This window comes from Mustela erminea, chromosome 10, assembly GCF_009829155.1.
Source record: "Mustela erminea isolate mMusErm1 chromosome 10, mMusErm1.Pri, whole genome shotgun sequence".
In the NCBI taxonomy this organism is placed as follows: Eukaryota; Metazoa; Chordata; class Mammalia; order Carnivora; family Mustelidae; genus Mustela; species Mustela erminea.
Genome location: NC_045623.1, coordinates 32627212 through 32652133, shown reverse-complemented (window position 1 = coordinate 32652133; position 24922 = coordinate 32627212). Strand labels below are relative to the sequence as shown.

General features: G+C 37.6%; 1 protein-coding gene and 1 pseudogene across 17 annotated transcripts in view; one reads left to right on the top strand and one right to left on the bottom strand.

Moving 5' to 3' along the window:
• The first annotated feature begins 10403 nt into the window (after nucleotides 1-10403).
• Nucleotides 10404-23040, top strand: LOC116568180 (annotated as a pseudogene).
• The window catches only part of HFM1 (helicase for meiosis 1), a 125123-nt gene continuing 122993 nt past the window's right edge, over nucleotides 22793-24922 (bottom strand). For 12 of the 17 annotated variants that reach the window (XM_032361674.1, XM_032361663.1, XM_032361671.1 and 9 more), the window contains one exon: nucleotides 22794-24438. In XM_032361674.1, the coding sequence (XP_032217565.1) occupies nucleotides 24369-24438 (70 nt within the window). In that variant the 3' untranslated portion in view covers nucleotides 22794-24368. Of the gene's footprint in view, nucleotides 24439-24922 lie in introns of all 17 variants that reach the window. The other 5 variants (XM_032361677.1, XM_032361682.1, XM_032361681.1 and 2 more) reach the window with 3 other exon arrangements.

Sequence of the window (24922 nt, the reverse complement as noted above, 5' to 3'; positions counted from 1 at the left end):
TCATGTGTCAGGTTTAAAACTACATTGAGAATTAGGGACCTGGGCATCTGGTTGGCTCAGTCATTTAAGCATCTGCCTTTGGCTCAGTCCATGATCTCGGGGTCCTGGGATCAAGTCCTACATCAGGATCCCTGCTCACTGGGGAGTCTGTTTCTCCCTCTACCCCTCCCCTTGCTATTCATGCTCTCTCTCAAATAAATAAATCGAATTTTTTTGTTTTGTTTTGTTTTTAAAAAAAGGGACACCTGAGTGGCTCAGTCATTAAGCATCTGCCTTTGGCTGAGGCCATGATCCCAGGGTCCTGGGATCGAGCCCTGCACTGTGTTCCCTGTTTGGCGGGAAGCCTGGTTCTCCCTCTCCAACTCCCCCTGCTTGTGTTCCCTCTCCTCTGTCTCTCTCTCTGCCAAATAAATAAATAAAATCCTTTAAAACAATTAAAAAATTAAAATAAAAAAGAGAATTAATGACCTGACTTATTTAATAAGTGAGTCGATGATCAAATATAATCAATCAGTAGGAATCAAGTCTGTTACTTAAAGATACTATTTAAAAAAAAAGATACTATTTTTTATGAGAAGATCCAAAGTTATCACTTCGGTGATCATCATTTATAGGAAAATGTTCTCCTTGAGGGAGCTGAGGGCTGGCTGGCAAGGGAAAGGTAGTGTATTGCTATGGCCTTCCCGGCAGCCAATATACAGCAGGCCGTTTCTAAACAATCTCTGTGCTGCAGATGGGAAGGGAGCCAACAAGCACCCTGATTGATGTAGGGCCAAAATTGGGGCATAGTGGAGAGAAACCCATCTACTTCCTCCAGACAGTGTAGCGGACACTTGCCTGGGAGCAGTGCGGATGATTCCAGGATGTGTCTCTTGCCAGCCGTGAACTATAAGCCACGGGCCGTGGGGCCAGGAAACAATGTTGGGCCCTTGGGAAATTTCTGGGACTTTCTGGGCTGTGGTAATCTACCCACTCATCTTTCAACCAGGCTGTGGGAAAATGTCTTTGAATAGAAAACCTGGAGCTTCTTTTGGCCCTTCAAAGAAAGGTTGACCCTGCAGTAGATGATAGATATTCGAGAAAGCACCACACAGTCACTTCCCTGGGAGTGACATTCCTCTTTGTTCGCCGTACAGAACACCCAAGTTTGCAGTTGGTAACTAGCTGTCACGGAGCCTTTGCATTTGTAGAGCATTTAGCTTATTGACCTAGATGTTCTCATGTTTAGGAATAAAAAAAGTAGTTTAATTAATTCACAATAAAAATCCTCCATTTCATAGAAGATAAAACTCATATAACCCAAACAGAATTGAATGTGTGATCTGATGCAATCATCAGCATGCAGCAGCCTTAAAAATTACAATATCTGACCTTAATATGTGTGAATCTATCAGGATTCCATTGTCGACATGTATATTTTTCAATATTCTTCTCTGAGCTGAAATCATGTCATTTATATGCAAATGACCACATCTTCCGCAGCTGCTGCTTCTCCGTTGAAGCCAAGGGACTTATTTGCACTTAATAAAGCCTCATAAATAGGTTTTGCCTCTAAAAGGGTGGGGGAGCAGGAAACCCATCGTAGCCTTTTACAGTTACAAGCTTCTTTTTGTTTTGAAAGCTAGGGGCCACCCCTAACAGGATGGTTCTCAGTTGCCAAAGAAATCCAGGAACCTCACCCAGCCAGTTGCCCCCCTTCCCTCCTTAGAAAACAAGTGTTCCTGTCCTTCATGAGGCCTTCTTCCATTGAACCTGGAGGCAATGTCCAATCTCCAGCAGGGGTTACAATTTAACCCAGACTTCAATGCAAGGAGGGCTGCCATGTGAGAAGAAGCTCTTGCCAGGCAGTAAGAGCAAGTGCCCGCTCGTTCGGGGAAGAACTCCTCAGGCCTCCTCAGGCCGTCCTGTCTGAGGGGAGGAGGAGCTGGGGAACTTCTGGGCAAGCAGAGAGGAATTTTTCCTTTTATGAGTTACCAGTTTCCCTTTTAAGACACTCTACAAAAAAAAAAAAAAAAAAAAAGACACTCTACATAGGGGTACCTTGGTGGTTCAGTCTGTTAAGCATCCGAATCTTGATCTAGCTCAGGTCTTGATCTCAGGATCGTGAGTTCAAGCCCCACATTGGAATGCCCAGCATGGAGCCTACTTTAAAAAAAAAACCCCAAAACAAAAAACGCTCTACATAGAGAAGGGGCAACATTGGGGATTGTTTGTACGCTCTGACGGCCCAAACAGCGTTCAGACAGCATTGAACACATCTTCATTCATGTGAGTAGTACACAGCATCTCTCTTCCTCCTCCCCCCACTCCCATCTTCCTAGCTTGCCATTCTTTTTCAACAGAATTGGATGACAAAGGACGATTGATCATATGAATCCACTTGTTTTCTCTTAATGCTCCTATAAAACCACCCAGGCTTCTACTTTGTGGTCAACAGAAGCATTGCATTTACCACTTAAGACCATTTAAGACATACTAAAAAAAAGAAGAAGAAGAAGAAGAAGGAGAATATTATGGGATAATTGTCTCCCGCTGTTAGATGCTAAGACAAACCCGAGGCACTTATGAAAAATAAATAATCATGGGAAGCAGGGTCATTTATTTTTAAAGCACCGTGTTGCTGATTTGGTAATAATGACCTATTATCCTTGTCAGAGTAATAGACTGTTTCTGGAGCTTCATTTCTGGTGTGTGAGCAACTGACATAGTAGAGATGATTATGCTGTCTGATAAATGTGTATAATCATCAAAGACACTGGTTGACAATACTATCATTAAATTGTCACCAGCTTGGCAGAGAGACAAACATCCCTACCACATCAACCTATCAGAGATGTTTATAACTGCAAAAATGTTCAAGCACGATATTAGTGCAGATAACTGAGATCACACACCCTGAAAATCCAGCCACTAGGAGCAACTTGTGGCCAGGGAAGAGCTGGAAGAGGGAGATATCTGGCCCTTGAATCAGGAGTCCTGGGCTCCCCTCTGTCAGCCTCAGCGTCTTTCATTTTAAACATAGAGATATCTATCCTCTACATCTCACAATAATACTATGAGTATCAACATTTTAAAATATATAAAATACAAAATAATAATAATAGATTCCATCTTTTTTGTATGAGGTTGCTCTTGATATAATTATTTAAGATTTTATATTGGTTTACTTTTTTAAAAAATGTGATACAATACATTTAATATAATTAAATTATATATAATAAATATATAATAATTATATAATAAATACATATAATATTATCATCTTAACTTTTTTTTAAAAGAGAAAGATATAGAGTGGTGGGGGGGGTGTAAAAGTCAGATGCTTAACCAACGAAGCCACCAGGTGCCCCTCATCTGAACCATTTTTAAGAGTACAATTCAGGGACACCTGGGTGGCTCAGCCTGCTAAGTACCTGACCTCAGCTCAGATCATGATCTCAGGGTCCTGGGATCAAGTTCTGCATCAGGCTCCCCACTCAGCAGGGAGTCCACTTGTCCCTCTCCCTCTGTTCCTCCACCCCCCCCCCAAACTTTTGCTCGCTTGCTCTCTCTCTCTCTCAAGCAAATAGATAAATTAAAAAAAAATTTAAAGAGTACAATTCAGTGTTAGGAATATTTGTATTGCTGTGCAATCATCACCACCGTCCATCTCCAGAACGCTTTCATCTTGCAAATGTGAAACTTTGTGCCCAACAGATAATAACTCCCCATTCCCCTCTATCACTCCAGACCCTGGAAATAATCATTCTACTTTTTGTGTCTATGAATTTGACTACTCTAAGTGCCTCATGTGTAGAGTCACACAGTGTTTGTTTTTTTATGTCTGGCTGATTTCACCTAGCATAATGTCCTCAAGGTTCATCCACATTGTAGCACATGTCAACATTCCCTTCCTTTTTAAGGCTGAATAATAATCCATTGTAGTTATACATCACATTTTTAAACCATTCATCCACTGAGAGATACCTGGGTTGCTACTATTTTTGGGTTATTGAGAGTAGCACTGCTATGAACATGGATAAACAAATATCTCCTTGAAATTCTGCTTTAATTTTTTAAAAAGATTTTATTTATTTATTTGACACAGAGAGAGAGAGGCAGAGAGAAAGCATAGACAGGGAGAGCAGGAGAGGGTGAAGCAGGCTCCCTGCAGAGCAGGGAGCCTGAAGTGGGGCTCTATCCTAGGACCCTGGGATCATGACATGAACTGAAGGCAAATGCTTAGCCAGCTGAGCTACCCAGAAGCTCCAAACCGCTCTACCTCTCTCTTTCTTTATATATATATATAAACTTTCCTCAATTAAAAGTAGGGATGTGGGTGCCTGGGTGGCTCAGTTGTTCAGCATCTGCCTTTGGTCAGGTCATGATCCCAGGGTCCTGGGATCCAGCCCCGCATCGGGCTCCCTGCTCGGTGGGAAACCTGCCTCTTCTTCTCCCTCTGCTTGTGCCCCCTCTTTTGCTGTCTCTCTCTGTCAAATAAATAAACAAAATCGTGTAAAAAAATATAGTGTCAAGGCAGATTCTAATCTTTCAATCTGTCATTTAGAAAAAATAAAAGTAGGGCTAGTAAGCATGGGATAATTGGATAGTGTTACTTAATGGATGTAAGTGCTCATTAGCACAGTGCTGCTCATAGCATCATTTTTTTTTTTTTAAATTTCTTGGCCCCATATAAGATTTTGATCAGGTGATCAAAGCTCCTTCCCATTCTACACTATTAGCCCAACAGCATATCCAGTCTATTGACTTGAAGTGAAGACACGTAAACATTTTCTAAAGGCTTTGTGAACATTTTCCTCATCCTCTACGTGGTTTATGTTTGTTTAATTTTGAGTACAGAACAGAGAGTTGATTGAGAGGCATTGTTTATAGTTGAAAATATCTTTTTAGAAAATATCTTTGGGTTTTAAAACCCTAGGCGAGGGGCGCCTGGGTGACTCAGTGGGTTAAGCCTCTGCCTTCGGCTCAGGTCATGATCTCAGGGTCCTGGGATCGAGCCCCGCATCGGGTTCTCTGCTCAGCAGGGAGCCTGCTTCCCCTTCTCTCTGCCTGCCTCTCTGCCTACTTGTGATCTTTCTCTCTGTCAAATAAATAAATCAAATCTTAAAATAAACAAATAAATAAATAAATAAATAAAATAAAACCCTAGGCGAGGGGAATTAACCCATGACAGGACTGATTTCTTCCCAACTTAGGAAGCCTTCACTCATGCTCCATCTCTCTAAAGGCCTCAGAATAAGTTGGAGCAAAATGAGCTTGGGATGAATAAAAGGCAAAGCAAGAGCTTCTGCAGCAGTGCTTTCCTGGTTTATATCATAGCTCTGTCTTGGATTATAGGTACAGTTTGGGGAAGTCATTTCAACCCAACTAAAATGACATCATTGCAGCTCTGTGCCATGAGCCTAAAGGTGACACATTAGTTTCTCTTGCTGCTATAGCAGATTACCACAAACTCTGGCTTAAAACAAGACAAATTTATTACTTTCATGTTTAGAGGTCAGAAGTCCAAAAATCAGTGTCACTGGGCTAAAATCAAGGTTGCTTGATTTTAAAATCCAGGGCTACATCTCTTCTGGAGGCTCTAAGGGAGAATCTATTTCCTTGACTTCTCTAGAAGCCACCTAAATTCCTTGACTTGTGGCCCTTTTCTCCACTATTGAAGCTAGCAGTGTAGCACCTTCAAGCCTATCACCCTTTCTCTCTCTCTGGCCTTTGCTTCCAGTCTTCCACCTCCTTCTCTGACCCTCTTGCTTCCTTCTTTCATTTATAAGAACACCTATGAGTACACTGGGCCCGCATGGATGATCCAGGATACTCTCCCCATCCCAAGACCCTTCACTTCATGTTCAAGGTTCCTTTTGCCATGTAATTTGACATATTCACAAATACGGAAGATTAAAACATGAATATCCTTGGGGGCTTTATTTTGCCTACCGCAGGTGTATTTATACTTTCTTTCCTCAGTCATAGGGCCCAGATATTCTCAGTCCTAGTGTATATCTGACAGGCAATACTTCAAATGGAACAAGTTGGCATTCAAAGAAGCTGGAGTTAATAAAATAAAAAGCAGGTATCAGCATGCACTTTATCACATCACCAAGAGAATCAAAACAGTATGATAGTAAATTTGACTTCTTGTCATGTTGAATTCTTCTTTTGGTGCTACATTATCAGAAAGAGGTAGTATTGTTATAATGTAATTTATATAGTGCCTTCCCCTGAGTGATGAACAAAATATTCCTCAGAATCCTCAGAGACTTAGTCTATCTCTTTTTATCCCAGCTCAGCCACTCCAGCAATATAATATGCAGCAATATTATATCTGTGTGCAAGAAATAAATCAGACTCACTAAACTTAAGGATGTTCACTTAAAGAAATTCTTTTTGGAGTTCCTTTCCGCTCACCCTCCCCCGCTTTCATTTGAAAATGTTCTTTAGGTAGTATTAGAGCCATTGACCCACATTAGATTAATTAGGTCAGTTAGCCTTTATGGAGTAATTGACACTCAGGTGGCTTTAAATAATTCCTTTTAATACAGACGTGCCTTGAAAAGAGATTATAACTTAAATTCCTGCCACATAGTAGCATTAAGAAAACATGCATTTATCAACTCTTTCTGCAGTATGGCTTTGGGTATAGCAATGATATTGGGTAGAAAAAGCTTAAGGATTTTACCTTGATGAGTTGATTATTCACATCCACACATTGTTAAAAGTCACATGTGTATTTTCCATTTGGACAGGCTGTTGGTAACCCTGAATGTTGAGCCTAGTTCAGAGCAATTCCTTTTCTTCTTCTAAACTTGTCAACATTAATTTCTACATTTTCAAACTCACATTGGCCCTAGCATCTAATCTTGGACTCTCACCGGCAATCTGGACTTTCTGAATTTTTTTCCTTTCTGCTTCTCTCCTTCAACATCATCCCCATAGCTTATTTTAATAAGACAATAGCTACCACTTAATGAGTATTTTCTAGGTCCCAGACATTTCATATTCATTATTGCTAATTGTTACTTTCAGTTAACTAACAAGTATTTGTTGAAATATATGCTCTAGATCCTGGAGATACAGCCCAGTGGATATCCTTATCTCCATGTAATACTTACATACTTAGTACATAATACTTACATACATACTCTAATACTTAGGAAATAGAGACAGAGAAGTTTAGTGACTAGCCTAAGGCCCTGCTGCTGTAAAAGCAGATTATAATCCCATAATAAAGCGTGTTGGGGGGGGGGTGGTCTGGGTGTGAAAGAGAGAGATCTGGATGGCTATACTCTAAAATACGCACTGTGATTATTACTAGGTAATGGGATTGAGGATGATTTTGTATTTTTTGTACTTCTGTATTATCTGAAATTTCTTCTTTTACCCCCATTTCCTACTTAGATCACTCAAACCATCCCCCACTGATGACTATGCTAATGCATTTGGTGTAAATCTTTCAGTTTGTTTGTAGTCCTAAATTTTTTTGTTTTTTTACAGATATTTTAAATTTACTTAGATGGTATCACATTCTTTTCTTACATTTTCCACCTAATACTATGGGTTTTAGATCTATGTTGATACCTGTACAAGTCTATTGTGTGTAACTGCAGAATAATTTTTATAATATAGCTATTGTAAATAAGCACGAGCCTTCGTAATTAGAAAAAATATCTAGCAAATCTCTTTTTATTGTGAAGAAATAAAAAAACAATCTTTCTTCTAACATAAGAGCATGAAGACATAAGTTGCTTTACATAACTTTGCCACAAAAATATCCCAATGGAGAAATATTTATTATGTTGGCAATTCTATTTTACTAAACACCTCTACTTTATAAAAGTGCTTGGATACATGGAACTCTTTTCTATAAATATAGAAAATTAAAAGAGAAAAGAGACTCTTTCTGTGAAGTCTCTGAAATGCTTGACTTATTTTAGGAAGCAAAAATTTCAAAAGACAAAATTATTTTGAAACTGAAAAGAGTGAAATGAACTCATTACAGTGTGTTCTCACTATATATTAAAAATGAAATTAAAATCATTTAAAATAAAAGAAATATGACATTGTAATGCAAACAGAAATTGAGGAATATCCCAAAAGGATAAGAAATAGTTGGTTGATGGACAGCACAGGAAAATGAAAAGACAGTCAGGAGAAGTAATAAAGCCTATTGGGAAAAACCTGAAATTTATATATTGAAAGTTCATAATTTTTAACATAAAAATCTAATAATAACTGTTAATCCCTTTTCTTTCTTTAAACTTTAATTTAAGCATAAAAATAGAACTTCAAGTGTAACTTTATTCAGTCATATTTTTCATAAGATAGATATCAAATACTCTCAATAAAAGCTTGTGTTTAACTTTCAAACTTTTCTTCAAAACAATACACTCCTAGATGAGAGGTGTGAAAAAAATTACATATAACTATGTATTATGGGGAAAAAATACCATGATGAGAGTCATATTCCAAGCAGATATGACTTAAATATTGTGATCCCAGAAAAGGTTACAAAACACTGCTTCTTCTCTTTCTATTTAAGCTAGTTTTCGCTGATAGCAGTGGAGAAGCTTTATAACATAGCACTGGCAGACAAAACCAGTTTGCCCTTACTAAAAATAGGGCCTCCTTTTTGTCCTCTCTCTCTCTCCAAAATATTGGGTTTCAGGATGAAGTCATTGATCTAATGACTTAAAGATAAATAGCTTTCAGGATGAAGTCATTGATCTAATGACTTAAAGATAAATAGCTTTTAGGGAAGGCAGGTCAGAAAAGGAGATTAAAATACAGAAGTTTAAGTGTGAAAACTAAAAACAAAATAGTGACCTGAAGTTTCAGAGCCAAACGGTTATAAAGATGTCTACTTATGTTGATAGGTGACCTGCACAAGGGGAAGGCCTCACCCAATGATCAGATAATCTATGAAAAAGGTCATAGTAGCCTTGCTTCTCTGGAAACTAGAATTAAACTGGAGACAGAGACTGGAGACTGAGTCTTGGCTAAGAGCCCTCTTGAATTTGCCTTAAATTCTCCAATAGAAAAACTCTAAAGTTTAGGGGGAAACATGGATTTTGATGATTTGCTGTAACTTTAAAGATGTAGTATTTCAGTATTTCAGTCTAAGACAGAATGGCGTAATGATTAGGCAAAAGGTTCTCCAATCACATAAAGTTCAAGCTTTGCAAAATTTGGCAACTTATTTAGCTTTTTCATGTAAAATATAAGTATTTACCTCATAGGACTACTGAAGGAATTAAATATGCCATCCACAGGCTTAGGGCAAGGTCCAGCAGATAGTATATATTCAGTAATGGTAGCTAGTACTGGTAGTAGGTATGATAGGAATTAAAAAAAAAAAAAAGGTATGTTTACCATTTGAGCATTTATCTGATGACTGAGATTCAGTATCAACACCAGTTGATATTAGTATGTTGTATGGTTTTTAATATATCATATCGCATCTGAAGACATCAGTTCTTACTAATATTAGGAAATGGGACTTTCACAAATCTATCACTATTGATAACATAATGGGTCCAAGTTTCAGTTCATAAGCTCAAGTATCCAAAAATGCTTTCATTCTATTTCAAGCCTCCATTCCACTAGGTGTTGGGAAAACAATCTCAGCCAGTGCAGTTTACCCTCCCCTTACATTGGGATTGCCTGTATGTTCCAGGGGGCTATCACCTGTTGTCAGTTGTCATCAGCTCTGTGCTACTATCTGGTGAGGTACACCTTCTGGTTCTGACTAGCAGTCCACGAAGTTTACAGCTGCATCCTTCTTGTGTTGGACACCAGTTTCTGTGACTTTTGGGAGACTGAGAAAAGGAATGGGGCACCAAAAGGTCCTGCCTCATCCCTGTAATAGACTCTGACTCATGGGACATGCTTCTGCTGCTCTGCATACACTCCTGGGGCACAGAGGATACCTCAGTCACCCACACCACCACCTCAACCCTATTGCTCTTGTGCCATTGGCATGGGGGAGTGAGGGAGAATTCTGGAGTCTTGACACCTTCTCAAAGTACACTGGAAAAATGACATTTCTTCTGCTCTCCAATTTCTAAAATTATGCAGAGAGGAGTGTTCTCTTTTTCCCTAAACCTTACCACACCCGACTTCAGAACAAATCCAAGAAAAAGGTGAGCCCAGGTTTTTTTGTCAGGTACTCGCTTTTGAGCTCTTTTCTTTCCCTCTGACTACCTTCCTTTTCCCCAAGTCTAGAGAATCTTCAGTCTTGAGGACAGGAAAAATGAGTTTTGATCCATTAGGTACTTTTCTAATTCTTTTGTCTCAAGTCTGGATCTCAATCTGAGATGTTTAAAAATGGGGGCACCTGGATGGCTCAGTCATTAAGTGTCTGCCTTTGGCTCAGGTCATGATCCCAGGGTGCTTGGATCAAGCCCTACATGGGGCTCCCTGTTCAGTGGGAAGCCTGCTTCTCCCTCTCCCATTCTCCCTGCTTGTGTTCCCTCTTTCTGTCAAATAAATGAATAAAATCTTTTTTTAAAATAAAGGATTTGATAACCCTTCCTTGAGGAACATCTACTTTATAGTCCAGTTGTCTTAGTGAAAGAGGCAACAGGAGAAAAAAGAAAAACAACAAATTAAAAACAACCAAAAACATTGGTTAATACCCCAGAAGTACATCAAAGCAGGGAGGGATGTATCTTTTATCGCTTCCATCCAAAACTACATTTTAAATACTTTAACTTTCCATAATGAATAAAAAAGTCTTTCAACTAAAATATTTTTCTTTAGTCAGAAGCATGGCTTACTTTATACACTGTTGAGAAGTGCTTGATTTTATAATTTCCTTTCAGCCCAAATTGTAAATATTAATTACATACCTTATATGCATGTAAATGGTCCTAACTCCACTCTGCTAGTTGTGGAAACTCATTTCTTTAGTTTCTTTATTCCCTTATTTTCCCCTTCCAGAAAGTGCTGAACTGTTCCCTCCGTGATCTTTCATCCTCTCCAAATTTACTCCATCCTCTAACTTCATTCTTTTAATAATCCAATACCCAAAAGAATGTGTAGCTTTCTTTTTCATAAAATTGACTTTGCACGTTATCTCCTTAAGAAGTATAGACACTACAAGTCTTATGTAGAGTCTAGAAAAACTTGTTGATAATGTAATTTGATGGTGATTATATTAATTTAAAAAATAATCTTGGGGTGCCGGGATGATTCAGTCAGTTAAGCTTCTGACTCTTGATCTCAGCTTAGGTCTTGATCTCAGGGACATGAGTTCAAACCTTGCCTGTTCTTCATGTTGGGCATGGAGCCTACTTAAAAAACAAACAAACAAAAAAAGCAAAAACAAAAAGCTTTGATAACTTTAAAAGTCCTATGTTTTTCTTGCGTTTTGATCATTGTTACCTGGATCATCTATGGGTCTCTTGAAACATGATCTGCTCATATTCATCTAAGACTTGTTCATGACATAAGAAGTAGTATAAAACAGCTGTTCAATATTTAATGAAAAACAGTAAGATATTTGGTCATTTTCAAACACTAATGCATAGCAAAACCATTCTAATCTACATACACCATATACTACAACACTTACATGTGCAATATTTTAAAACTCTAAGTATAGCAACAGCTATGGGTAAAATTGTCTCTAGAATTGAACTATTTTGGTTTATAGCTAGAAAAGAATTCCTTAATACATTTAAGGAAGAAGAGAGCGAAATAGAATTTACATTTATAATGAAAGATAAAAAGTTTACAAAAGTGGGCATGAGTTTTAACCCTTAATACTAGGAACTAAAGTAGGAAAAGTATGGTGCCAATCCTGGTTCAGTTCTAGTTCTGCCAAGGATTAGCTGAGAAACTGTGGGCAAATAGTTTAGTATTTTCATGGGCTGTTCTCCAGTTCTATAAATTGAACTTTTGAAATAGAATCTAAGATTTTTTTTTATTGTACCATTCAATTATTTCCATTATAAAAATGCATCAGATAACAATGGAAAGACAAAAAATTAAAGTAACTTTTAAAGTAAAATAAAATTTATGTAATGAATTAGTAAAAATGATTGTAGTCATGGGCTTCAGTGCCTTTTCTGGGCAGCCGTAGATCTGAAGTGCTTTAAAGGATAGAACCCCAAGAAGAAGTAGTGTACCTACCAGTACAGGAGTGAAAGGATTGGATCAGTTGTCCTTGATTGAATCAACTTGTCCTCGATTGTTCTCTATTTAAAGACTAAACTATTACAGCCATTGGAACAAAGATTCAGCATTCATTCTCATTGTTCTGTGGGTTGACATTGCCATTAATAATCAACCTGCTGGAAGAGTTGTCTTTGAATTTTTTCTGATATATTCCCCCAAACATGGGATAAATTTTATTGTCTTTTACAGGTAAAAAGGGGTCAGAGAAATTAACTCAGAAGCCATTATATTTTAAGAGTTCTCAGTTTTGAAGCATTGTCAAAGATTTTATGGTTCAGATGGTAACTTCAGTGAAGAAAATGAAGGAGAAGGGAAAGCTATTAATGGAGGGTATTTTGAAGATAAGAGATTCTCTGTTAAACACAACAGAGAATCTCTTTTATCAGTGACAGGGGAAGGATAAAAAGTTCATAGTTCTTCATAATCGCAAAACCAACTCCTCATTAAATGGGTATCATATTGTTTTGGGGCAAGTGAATTCTGTTAAGGAAGTTGTGGGAGAGAGAAAACCAGAAACAGATGCAGTGAGCAAACGATTTGCTGAGATATTCAGCTGTGGAGAGCTAATTCCCAAACTAGAGCTAAGAAAGAAGAAAAGGCATAAATCCTCTTCCTCTTCCTCATCCAGTGACTCACCCAGCTCAAAAGATTCTCAGTCCTTTACTGATTCTGAAAGTACTTCTGAAGAGAAAAATTTGTTTTTTGATTTTTAAAAAAATTTTATTTATTTATTTTAATGATGAGAGCAAGCAAGCACAGGTTGGGGGAGGGGCAAAGGGAGAGAGAGAATCTCAAGCTGACTCTGTGCTGAGCATAGAGCCCTATATGGGGCTTGATTTCACAACCCCAAGATCATGACCTGAACCGAAACCAGTTCTGACGAGAAATTTTAAAAAGGTGTTTCTGAAGAGAAATTTTAAAAAGAAAAAAGAGGGTGCCTGGATGGCTCAGTTCTTAAGTGTCTGCCTTTGACTCAGGTCCTGGGATTGAGGCCCACATTGAGCCCCACATTGGGCTCCCTGATCCCTGGGAAGTCTGCTTTTCCCTCTCCCACTCTCCCTGCTTGTGTTACCTCTCTTGCTGTGTCTCTCTGTTAAATATATAAATAAAATCTTAAAAAAAAAAAAAGGAAAAAAATTCCCAAATACACACACACACACACACACACACGAAAAGTAATTTAAAGCACATGTAGTGAAAGCAAGGCTGAAAATCTTAGAGCATAACATCAGTGTATTGTACATCAGAAGAGTGTCCTCCTATACCTGAAAATAGATTCCTAATTAGAAAAAGTGTGCCTAAAGCTGATGACAAAGAAAGGAAAAACAGAGAGAAAGAGAGAGAGAGATCGATCTACCTAACTTCCAGCCTGCTTCCTATCAGAAGAGACTTTCAGTTACTAGGTCTAGCAAAGAAATTAAAGAAATAGGACAAAGGATTATCAATTTCCCTCCAGATTCAGATCAAGGGATCATTTCAGACATAGTGAGATGGCTTCACATTGGAGGCAAGAGATTCGGAAAACCCAAAGAATGAGGGTGTCCAGTGGTGAAAGTTGAATCAAAGGAGCTTAAGAGTGAGTAAACAAAAGAAACTGAAACAAAACAAATCAAATAAGTCCAGCTAGAGTAAAAGAGAAAAACATAACTGATCAGAAGCATGTGTCCAAGAGTCCAAACAGGAAGAGGAAAAGAAAGTTAAAACAATTAATAAAACAGTAAAGAGAGAGACATTAGAAGAAATTCAGAAAAAATGATGATAAATATAATAAAAACAAGGTGAAGAAAGGGGTCAAATCTAAAAGTGGAAGTAAGAGCAAAAAGAAGTAAAAGAGTTAAGAAAAGCATAATACAAAAATAAACATAATACAAAGCATAATGGAATGAAGAAAAGAAGATGGGAGTCAAGGAGTAAAGAAAGGAGTCGTAAGAATGTTAGAGAAAAATCTGAGTCTAAGGAAAAAGATTAGGGAAGGGGTAAAATTAGAAGTTTAAATAGAATCAAAGAGCAATGAGCATGATCATTATAAAAATAAGGAAAAGAATAGATGCACAGTGTAGAAGGGAATGGGATATAACCCAAGGCAGATACAATGGTTCTCACTCATCAACAGCTACATGTCTGTCCTCACTCATCTAGCAGCCTCAACCCACATCCCAGTACCTTACTCTCATCTAGAAGGAATTGGGCTCATAGACAAATATGTAGGAGATAAAGTGTCCAGCAGGATTCTGAAAAAGAAAAAAAAAAGAGCTTATATTCTCCTCTCTTTTTCCATAGTTGAGGGGAGATTGAAATGTAATAAAACGGTCCCATTTTTTCAGCAAAAATTAATTCTGCCAGCTGTAAGAAGACTTGTAAACAAGATGTCACTTCTCAATAGTTTAAGAAACACATGACCTGGAGAATTACCTCAATTTTGTCACCCATAGAGTGAGGTTCTTTTATCTGACCTCAATATCAAAGGGATACTATAAGAAATATTTATACGATATTTTTTATTAAAATATTATGTATTATTTGTTTCAGGAGTACAGGTCAGTGATTCATCAGTCTTAGTAATTCACAGCCCTCACCATAACACACACTCTCACCAGTGTCCATCACCCTGCCACCCCATCCCTCACATCCCCTTCCACTCCAGCAACCCTCAGTTTGTTTCCTGAAACTAAGAGTCTCTCAAGGTTTGTCTCCCTCTCTGTATTCGTCTTTTCCATTTTTCCCCTCCCTTCCCTTATGATCCTGTTTTGTTTTTCAAATTCCTCAAACCAATGAGATCATATGATAATTGTCTTTCTCTGATTGACTTATTTCACATAGCATAATACTCTCTAGTTCTATCCATGTCGTTGCAAATGGCAAGATTTTGGTTTTTTGATGGCTGCATAATATTCCATTGTATATCTATACCATATCTTCTTTATCCATTCATCTGCTAATGGGCATCTAGGCTCTTTCCATAGTTTAGCTATTGTGGACATTGCTGCTATACACACTAGGGTGAACATACCCCTTCAGATCACTACATTTGTATCTTTGGGGTAAATACCTAGTAGCAAGACTGCTGGGTCATAGGGTAGCTCTATTTTCAACTTTTTGAGGAAACTCCATACTGTGTTCCACAGTGGTTGCACCAGCTTGCATTCCCACCAACAGTGTAGGAGGGTTCTCCTTTCTCTGCATCCTCACCAACACCTGTTTTTTCCTGACTTGTTAATTTTAGCCATTCTGACTGGTGTGAGGTGGTATCTCACTATGGTTTGATTTGTATTTCCCTGATGCTGAGTGATGTTGAGCACCTTTTCATGTGCCTATTGGCCATTGGGATGTCTTCTTTGCAGAAATGTCTGTTGATGTTTTCTTCCCATTTCCTGATTGGATTATTTGTTCTTTGGGTGTTGAGTTTGAGAAGCTCTTGAATATTAGCCCTTTATCTAATATGTCATTTGCAAATATCTTCCCCAATTCTGTCAGTTGTCTTTCGGTTTTGTTGACTCTTTCCTTTGCTGTGCAAAAAAAAAAAAAAAAAGCTTTTTATCTTGATAAAGTCCTAGTAGTTCGTTTTTGCCCTTGCTTTCCTTGCCTTAACGGTATTTCTAGGAAGAAGTTGCTGTGGCTGAGGTCAAAGAGTTTGCTGCCTGTGTTCTCCACAAGGATTTTGATGGATTCCTGTTTCACACTGAGGTCTTCCATTTACATTGAGTCTATTTTTGTGTGTGGTGTAAGGAAATGGTCCACTTTCATTCTTCTGCATATGGCTGTCCAATTTTCCCAACACCACTTGTTGAAGAGACTGTCTTTTTTCCATTGGGCATTCTTTCCTGCTTTGTTGAAGATTAGTTAACCATGCAGTTGAGGGTCTATTTCTGGGCTCTCTGTTCTGCTCCATTGATCTCTGGGTCTATTTTTGTGCCAGTACCACACTGTCTTGATGATTACAGCTTTGTAATAGAGCTTGAAGTCTGGAATTCTAATGCCATCAGCTTTGTTTTTCAGCTTTCTTTTTCAACATTCCTCTGGCTATTCAGGGTCTTTTCTGGTTCCATACAAGTTTTAGGGTTATTTGTTCCATTTCTTTGAAAAAAAGTTGATGGTTTTGATAGGAATCGTGTTAAATGTGTAGATTGCTCTAGATAGCATAGATATTTTCGCAATATTTGTTCTTCCAATCCATGAGCATGGAACGCTTTTCCATTTCTTTGTGTCTTCCTCAGTTTCTTTCATGAATATTCTATAGTTTTCTAAGTACAGATTCTTTGCCTCTTTGGTTAGATTTAATCCTAGGTATCTAAAGGTTTTGGGTGCAATTGTAAATGGGATTGGCTCCTTAATTTCTCTTTCTTCTATCTTGTTGTTGGTGTATAGAAATGCAACTGATTTCTGTACATTGATTTTATATCCTGACACTTGACTGAATTATGTATGAGTTTTAACAGTTTTGGGATTGAGTCTTTAGGTTTTTTGTTTTTTTAAATTTTTAAAATTACCATTATTTTTCAAAGATTTTATTTATTTGATAGAGATCACAAGTAGGCAGAGAGGCAGGCAGAGAGAGAGAGAGGAAACAGGCTCCCCGCTGAGCAGAGAGCCTGATGCGGGGCTCCATCCCAGGACCCTGGGATCATGACCTGAGCCGAAGGCAGAGGCTTAACCCACTGAGCCACCCAGGTGCCCCTCTTTAGGGTTTTCCACATAAAGCATATCATCTGCAAAGAGTGAGAGTTTGACTTCTTCTTTGCCAATTTGGATGCCTTTTATTTCTTTTTGTTGTCTGATTGCTGAGGGTAGGACTTCTAGTTCTATGTTCAATAGCAGTGGTGGTAGTGGACAGGCCTGCTGTGTTCCTTACCTTAGGGGAAAAGCTCTTAGTTTTTCCCTATTGAGAATGATATTCACTGTGGGTTTTTCATAGGTGGCTTTTGATGAAGTTCTAGAACCTAGGTGAGGTTCGGTGGGCTGAGGTCCGGAGCTGATGACCAAGGAAGAATTCTTGAGACATCTTTGGTGCAAAATGGTGGTTTATTAAAGCATGGGGACAGGACCCGTGGGCAGGAAGAGCTGCTGCCCCGGGTTGTGAGGGATGGCAGGTTATATACCTTGCGGTTGTGGGAAGGTGAGGGGAAGGGAGGTTTCAACGGAGTTTTCATATGTTAAAGAGGGCCTACAAGGTGTTGGGAGGAGGTCTTGCCCTTGTGGCTTGATCAATGTCATCTTTAGGTCAGCCATTAACATCAAGATAGTTGGTAGATTCTTGGTGGGGTGTTATGATCCTGCTATCATTTACATTCCCTTCTACCTCAGCCTCCTCCAGTTTATGGTGGGGAGGTAGACATTAGGGCTTCAGGAACTGAGAGTTATTTGCCTCTGGAAATTTGTGCTATTGATAAGGTAATCTCCCTGTTTGTAGATCTCTAGGACATCTGTAGAGCAAGGGAGATTCCTGTCCTGCAGGATTGTGATCTCTGCAAGTTAACTATTTGTTTATCGTTCATGGCAGTCAAGGGTGCCTGAAGAATGCTACACATATTACGGAGGGGAGCAGAAGGAGAGGGGGGTGCAAGGTGCCAGCTTTTGCTCTGTCCTCAGCCAGCCTCCTGCTCCCTCATCAGCTTTGATGATATTGAGGTATGTACCCTCTATCCCTACACTTCGAAGAGTTTTGATCAAGAAAGGATGCTGTACTTTGTCAAATGCTTTTTCTGTGTCTATTGAGAGGATCATATGATTCTTGTTCTTTTTATTAATGTATATCACGTTGATTTGTGGTCGTTGAACCAAACTTGCAGCCCAGGAATAAATCCCACTTGGTCATGGTGAATAATCCTTTTAATGTACTGTTGGATCCCATTGGCTAGTATTTTGGTGAGAATTTTTGCATCCATGTTCATCAGGGATATTGGTCCATAATTCTCTTTTCTGATGGGGTCTTTGTCTGGTTTGGGGATCAAGTAATGCTGACCTCATGAGTTTGAAAGTTTTCCTTCCATTTCTATTTTTTGGAACAGTTTCAGGAGAATAGGTATTGATTCTTCTTTAAATGTTTGGTAGCATTCCTCTGGGAAGCCATCTGGCCCTGGACCATTGGGAGATTTTTGATTACGCTTCAATTTCCTTATTGGTTATGGGTCACAAGGGGCAAAGTGGTATATGGGGTGAGATATAAAATAAAGTATCCAAAAATGAAAAAAAAAAAAGGTAGTTATGAAGTAGAACAAGAGAAAGAAGCAGACTTAGGGGAAGTAGAGAAGGATGTGATCTGGAAGCTATGACAGAACTGGCAGAGAAGCATGGAGTACCACAGATACAGAGAACAGGAGTACAGAGGAGAAGCCCAGAAAGTGGACAGAGAAAAGCAACATCAAGAAACAAAGTGAGGAGGGGAAGAAGAAGAGATTCCAGAGCTCAGAGAGAGAAAAAGTTAAAGCAGAAACAATGGAAAAATAGAGAAACCGAGAAAATTCACCCTGGGAAGAAAATGCTGAAGGTAAGAAAAGAATAAGAACATGATCATAAGAGTTTAAATAATAACAGGGGGTAAAGGCTGATAGAGCTTACAGTCCATTCTCAAAAGGAAAACAAAGTAAGACAATGAAGTCAAGTTCTCCACACTGAAAAATAAGGAGCATGAGAATTCCACATCCTCACTGGAAAAGAAAAACCAAAAATTAAAGGGTTGAGAAAATGACCATATACATGAGAAAAATTTGAAAAATTGGACATAAAAATTTTTGATTATGAGTCCAGTCCTAGAAAAAAATGAAGACAAAAGTGATGAGTGAGTTGTGGAAAGTTCATTTCCATTTTGTCTCAAATTTTTAGTAGAGACTTACGACGAACCTCCTTTATGTTCTTTTTCTCCTTTCATTGTTTTTGGGTTGTTCTTTGTCCTTTTTTTTTAAATGTGAACTTCACTTAGTTAATCTTTTGGTAATGTGCAACCTGAAAAATTTGTACTGCCTAAATTTTAAGTTTTTCAAGTTTAGAAATGAGAAAAAAATATGGCAGTAAGATTTGTTTAAAAAATCTTTAAAAATTAAAAAAAAATTAAGTTCTAAATGGTAAAATGTTTACATTTCCAAATTAATAAATACAGAAAAGAAAACCAAAATGATGACTTTATCCTATGTGTACTTTCTAAAAGACTGAAGCCATCTACAGTCATACGGATGTGCTTCAGTGGGCAAAATGCTAATATTGGCTGAATTTTCATTCCTTTTTTGATTAAAAAAATGTATAGTTACAACACATGTGAGTGCAGGTTTATACACATTTTCCCAAAATTTTCAGAACACTGTGGGGTTTGGGTTTTTTATTTCATTCTGTTTTGCGGAAGTATGTATGGAGTTTTAAGGCATATGTTAGTTTAGGGAAAGGTTTCCGAATTGAAATGTGAAAATAAGCAAGACAAAGATAGCTCTTTTGAATTATCAGCTCTTATTATGTTAATTAAAACAAAACTCTATAGAGCATCTAAGTGCCTCTCAAGCTACATAAAAAATACCCAGTTGATGCATGGGAATTATAAAGATAATTTACACAGTTGGTGAAGAAAACAACCTATACTGAAAGGCAATTAAACAAGAGTGATATCACCATATTACATTTAAAATAGGAAATATATGTGCAGAAAACCAAATAATCACCATTACTCTTATACTTGTCTTCTGGAATGGATTCTCTTACAAATTCTGATATTGCTTCCTTTCCTCTCCTTTCTACCTTAAAAAAAGTGGTTCTCACTCTTTAACATGCATGTAATCAGCCCAGAATCTTGTTAAAATGCAGACTGACTCACAAGTTCTGGACTGAGGCCTAAGAACTTCTAACCCCAGTTCCAAGGAGTTTCTTGTATTACTGGTCCTGGGTCAGAGCCTGAGTGGCAAGGCCTTTAACTCCTGGCAGTCAGGAATTGACATGCTAAAAGATAAGAAGAACCAGGGTTTCCTTTTCTTTTTGTTTTATTTGTTCCACTAACCAAAACCCACAATGAAATTCTTAGCTTACTTAATTCTAAGCTTAACTTGGTTTTCTTCTCTTTGCCCTAACTTTCTGCTCACTGGTGTCTTCTCTATTCTCACAAAAGTAGGCGTTCTTAAATATAGACACCTATTATGATCTAAGATGCTACAGGTAAGTGTTAGCCATGTAATCCCTAGGCTGTGGGTCCTCAAGGAGTGGTTTCCTACTATCCTTGATGAGGGTGTTTTCTAGAAATGGGGTCATGATAAAGAGATACTTTGTCTGACTTTACTAAGAATCCAAGGAGTAAAGTGTGCAAAAACCTAAAACAGTGAATAATTCAGCAGTCATTTCTATTTGGCTTTAGAATGCATTATAATACAATCTGCAAAAACTTTATTTTCTACTTACATTTTATTAAGGTAATATTAAAATGGATTAATATGATCCGACCATAAAAGAACTAAGAGTGCTGATGAAGAGGGAACAGAGATAGAGCAATCTACCTGAAAGCATGAGGAAGTATACATAGGAGGGAGGTCTAAGAGAAAATTTTTTCTATGGATGATACATCTATGGAAAGTCAAAAAGTTAATTTGTAAAGTCCTGTGCAAGTTACTGAAATTCAAATACAATTTGCAAGGAAAGATTTTCCTTGACTTACACTTATGGTGAGGTTATATCCTAATAAACCCACATTAAGTTGAAAATACCAATAAGCCAAAAATGCATCTAATATATCCAACCTACTGAACATCATAGCCTAGCCTCCCTTAAACGTGCTCAGAACAACTACATTAGCCTATAGTTGGGCAAAATCATGTCACACAAAGCCAATTTTATAAAAAAGTGTTGAATATTTCACATACTTTATTGAATACTGTACTGAAAGTAAAACAAAAAACAAACAAACAAACAAACAACCCCCCAAAAAAACCCAGATTGGTTGTATGGGTACAGAATAGTTGTCAGTGCATGGGTTGTGTCCCCTTATGGTCCTGTGGCTGACTGGTAGGTGCGGCTCCCTGCTGCTTCCCAGCATCAAAACAGAGTAGCCTATGCATATGACTAGCCTGGGAAAACAAAGTTCACAGTTGAAGAATGGTTTGAGTTGAATGCATATCACTTTCACACCATCATAAAGCTGAAAAACTTTAAGTCCAAACACTGTAAGTTAGGGACAGTCTGTATTGTATTACTTTACCCCTTCCAATGAGTTAAAGTACTGCTAAAGATAGGTTTTTTGTTTTTTTTTTTTAGTATGAACAACTACCATTTATGAGCATATTTTATACATCCGTCCCTAAACTAAGAGCTTTCTATGCAGTGGCTTATTCAAGTCCCGCTCCATACCTATGAGGTAAAGTGCCATTATGTCAACAATAGAGGTGAGAAAAAGACTGCCTATTAAGGACCTTTGGTTTTATTTTAATATGTTTTTTAGATTTTATTGATTCATGTGTGAGAGAGAGACAAATAAAGTATAAGCAGGGGGAGAGGCAGAGGGAGCCACCTAGACACCCTATTAAAGAACTTTATAATTGAAAAAAAAAACCAAAACAACAACAACAAAAAACCCCAAACCTGTTGAAAAAAATTGAACCTAACAAAGATTTGTGTGGAAAGCTTTGTTGCATGGTTCATTTAAATACACTTAAAATGTCAGTTACAAAATGGAAACTGCAGGGTTATTCACTCATGGAAAGAATATCAATGACTGAATTCCTTCAAGTAGTCAGTCCATTCCTTAAGGACTACTACACATAATTTTCCAGGTAAACACTTATACAAACAAACAAAGGAAGGCAAGTCTATGATAAAACTTAATTTGCCATTTGTTTTGACTCCTCAGGAAATGAACATACTCATATATTTCCAAATTGGCCTGATAAAGAGTAACCTGGAATGTTGTTAACTATAGAATTCCCACTCCCCTCAGCTTGGCAATTCTGAATCAGTAGCCCTTAGGTAAGGTCTAAGAATTTTTATATTTAATATATTATCCACGTTTCTTATGATCGGCAAGTTTGGGAAACATCTGTCTCCCGAGTAAAGCTCAGGTTTCTTAGCATATAAAGTCTTCCACAGTCTGACCTGAAGGTGCACATCTCCTACAGGGGCACCAGCGTGGCTTAGTTGAACAAGCTCCTCTGCTTTCAGCTCAGGTCCTGACCTTAGGGTCCTGGATCAAGCCTCAGTTGGCTAAGTGTCTGCTTTCAGCTCACATCCTGATCTCAAGAGTCCTGGATCAAGGTCTATGTCAGGCTCCCTGCTCAGTGGGGAATCTGCTTCTCCCTCTCCCTTTGCCCCTCCCTGACCACCCCCCCCTCTCTCTTTCAAATAAACGAAATCTTAAAAACAACAACAACAACAACAACAAAACACAAAAATCTCCTACAACATTAACATATGTTTAAAATTATCTATTCATGGGGCGCCTTGGTGGCTCAGTAGGTTAAAGCCTCTGCCTTTGGCTCAGGTCATGATCCCAGGGTCCTGGGATCAAACCCTGAATTGGGCTCTCTGCTTAGCGGGGAGCATATTCCCTCCTCTCTCTCTGCCTGCTTCTCTGTCTGCTTGTGATCTCTGTCAAATAAATAAATAACATCTTTAAAAAAATTACCTAATCATTATTCCCCAAATAGATACTTCCCTCCCTTGGAGCTTTGCTCAAGCTCTTCCCTCTGTTACAATGTCCTTCTATCATATACTTTTTCATTAAAATTGTATTCATCTTTCAAGACTCAGCTTAAATTTTAAGTTCTCTATAAAGGTTTCCCTGACTCTATGGTCAGGATTATGTTCACTGTCCTATGAACTCTAAGAGCTCTTTTAAACCTCTATCGCAGTGATTCTCAAGGTGTGATCCCCGACCATCAATATCAGTATTACTTGGGCACTTGTTAGAAATGCACCTCCACAGGCCCCACCCCAGACCTACAGAGTCAGAAACCTTGAGTTTGGTGCCCAACAATCTGTTTTCAAACAGGTCCTCTAGATGACGGCAATACATCCTGAAGTTTGAGAACCACTTCTCTAATGTATTCCATATTTTATTATTGCATTATTATATGTCTCATTTTCTCTACCAGAATGTAAAGTAGGCTCCATGAGAGCAAAAACAGTGTTTTATCATTTGCCTCCTTTGCAGTACCAAGCACAGTGCTTTTTGCTTAGCAGATCATAATAAGTCTTGCTGAATTAAATTGCTATTTCTTTAGTGTCAAAGTCTATGTATGCAAGATGAGCAGATTGTAGTGAGCCAATTTTTCATTTTAATGGTGTTTAATAACCTTTAAAGGTTGTAGCATGATTGATTCAGATGCAGAAACATGCCAATTGTAAAGATGACTAAAAAGAAACGGTTGCCCTTATTTTTCAACACATAATAAAGCTTCTTAGTTTTTATTTTAAGCTTTTTCTCCATGTTTAATACATATGATGCTGCACAAATGTTTACTAGTGACAACAATGACAACCTAGTCTGGAAGTTTCTCTTCTTTACATCTCTTATCTCTAAGGCTCTTACGCTTAAAGAAAAATTCCTAAAATTTCTTATATGGTCTTCAACTTCCCCTGTATCTATAAATAAATTAAATAATAAACATTGCTTAGATTGCCTCTATACTACTTACCAATAAATATAAACAAATTTGAGAACAAATTCATGGGAGAATAACATGAAATAGTGTTTGCCACAGTAAAAGTCAATATAACAAGGTTTCAGAATTCACCACACTGGAAAACAAGCCAAAGGAAAACAACAATCTATATTGATTAATGTTTCATTTATTATTATTTAAAGTTATAGAAAACAAGAGGTTCAGACAGCCACTGGATTCTTAAAAATCTTTAGTAAAACAAAACAATATTGGTGAATAATCCATACAATAAATTGATCCACTGATCTAGCATTATTTTGTTTTCATAGAATTTCTTAATATAAAAATGTACTTTTATTGGTTCCTGTCAAAATCCAATCAAGATACATTTAAGTGCAATTTAATTTTTAGCTTACTGAAACAAATCCACTATAAAAGTGTTTTTCATGAAGCTCCAATAGGAAAATAAACCAATCCAAAAATTTGTTGCAAATAAGTCAACAAAACTGGTCAAATTCAAGAGAAAAACATTTGAACAATTATGAACTACTTTAAAAATATAAAATGCATGCTTTGTAATTGGGTGTCTATATACCTTATCTTATTAATAGGAGATGAATTTTTTGGTTTCTTTTAGAAAATACCATCAAATATTCCCAGAAAAGACTTCATTTCATCAGCTTCATCATCAGGATGATACCTACTGGAGGAGGAAAAGCAAGTACAGAAATATATGTAGATTGCTGAGAGGTTAATGTATCAAATGAACTTGAATATGCATTACCTAGGAAGAAGTCTATAAGGGAAAATCAGACTTCATAAACTGTGAGAAGTAGGGATCAAGTCCCTTAGGTATTTCCTTAAGGTTTTTAAGAAGTAATGTCATTTAATCAGTGTGTGAACAAGTCTATAAACTTTGACTATTCAAGGGGAAAGACAGAAAATGCTACAGTTACTCCTAGAAGTGACCAGCTGATGGGGAACTGAGTAGACTTAATCTGACTTTTCATTGAACCTGCAGAATTGTATAAGAACTGATTGGCTAAAATACAACTTGAACATCTGAAAAATTAGCCAATCTCATTTGGATTTAAGTGATTTTACACTTTATATTATCAACATCTTATATTCAAATCAGAGAAACAAAGTTTAGCAATACAGTATGTTTTAATTAAAGATATTAAACA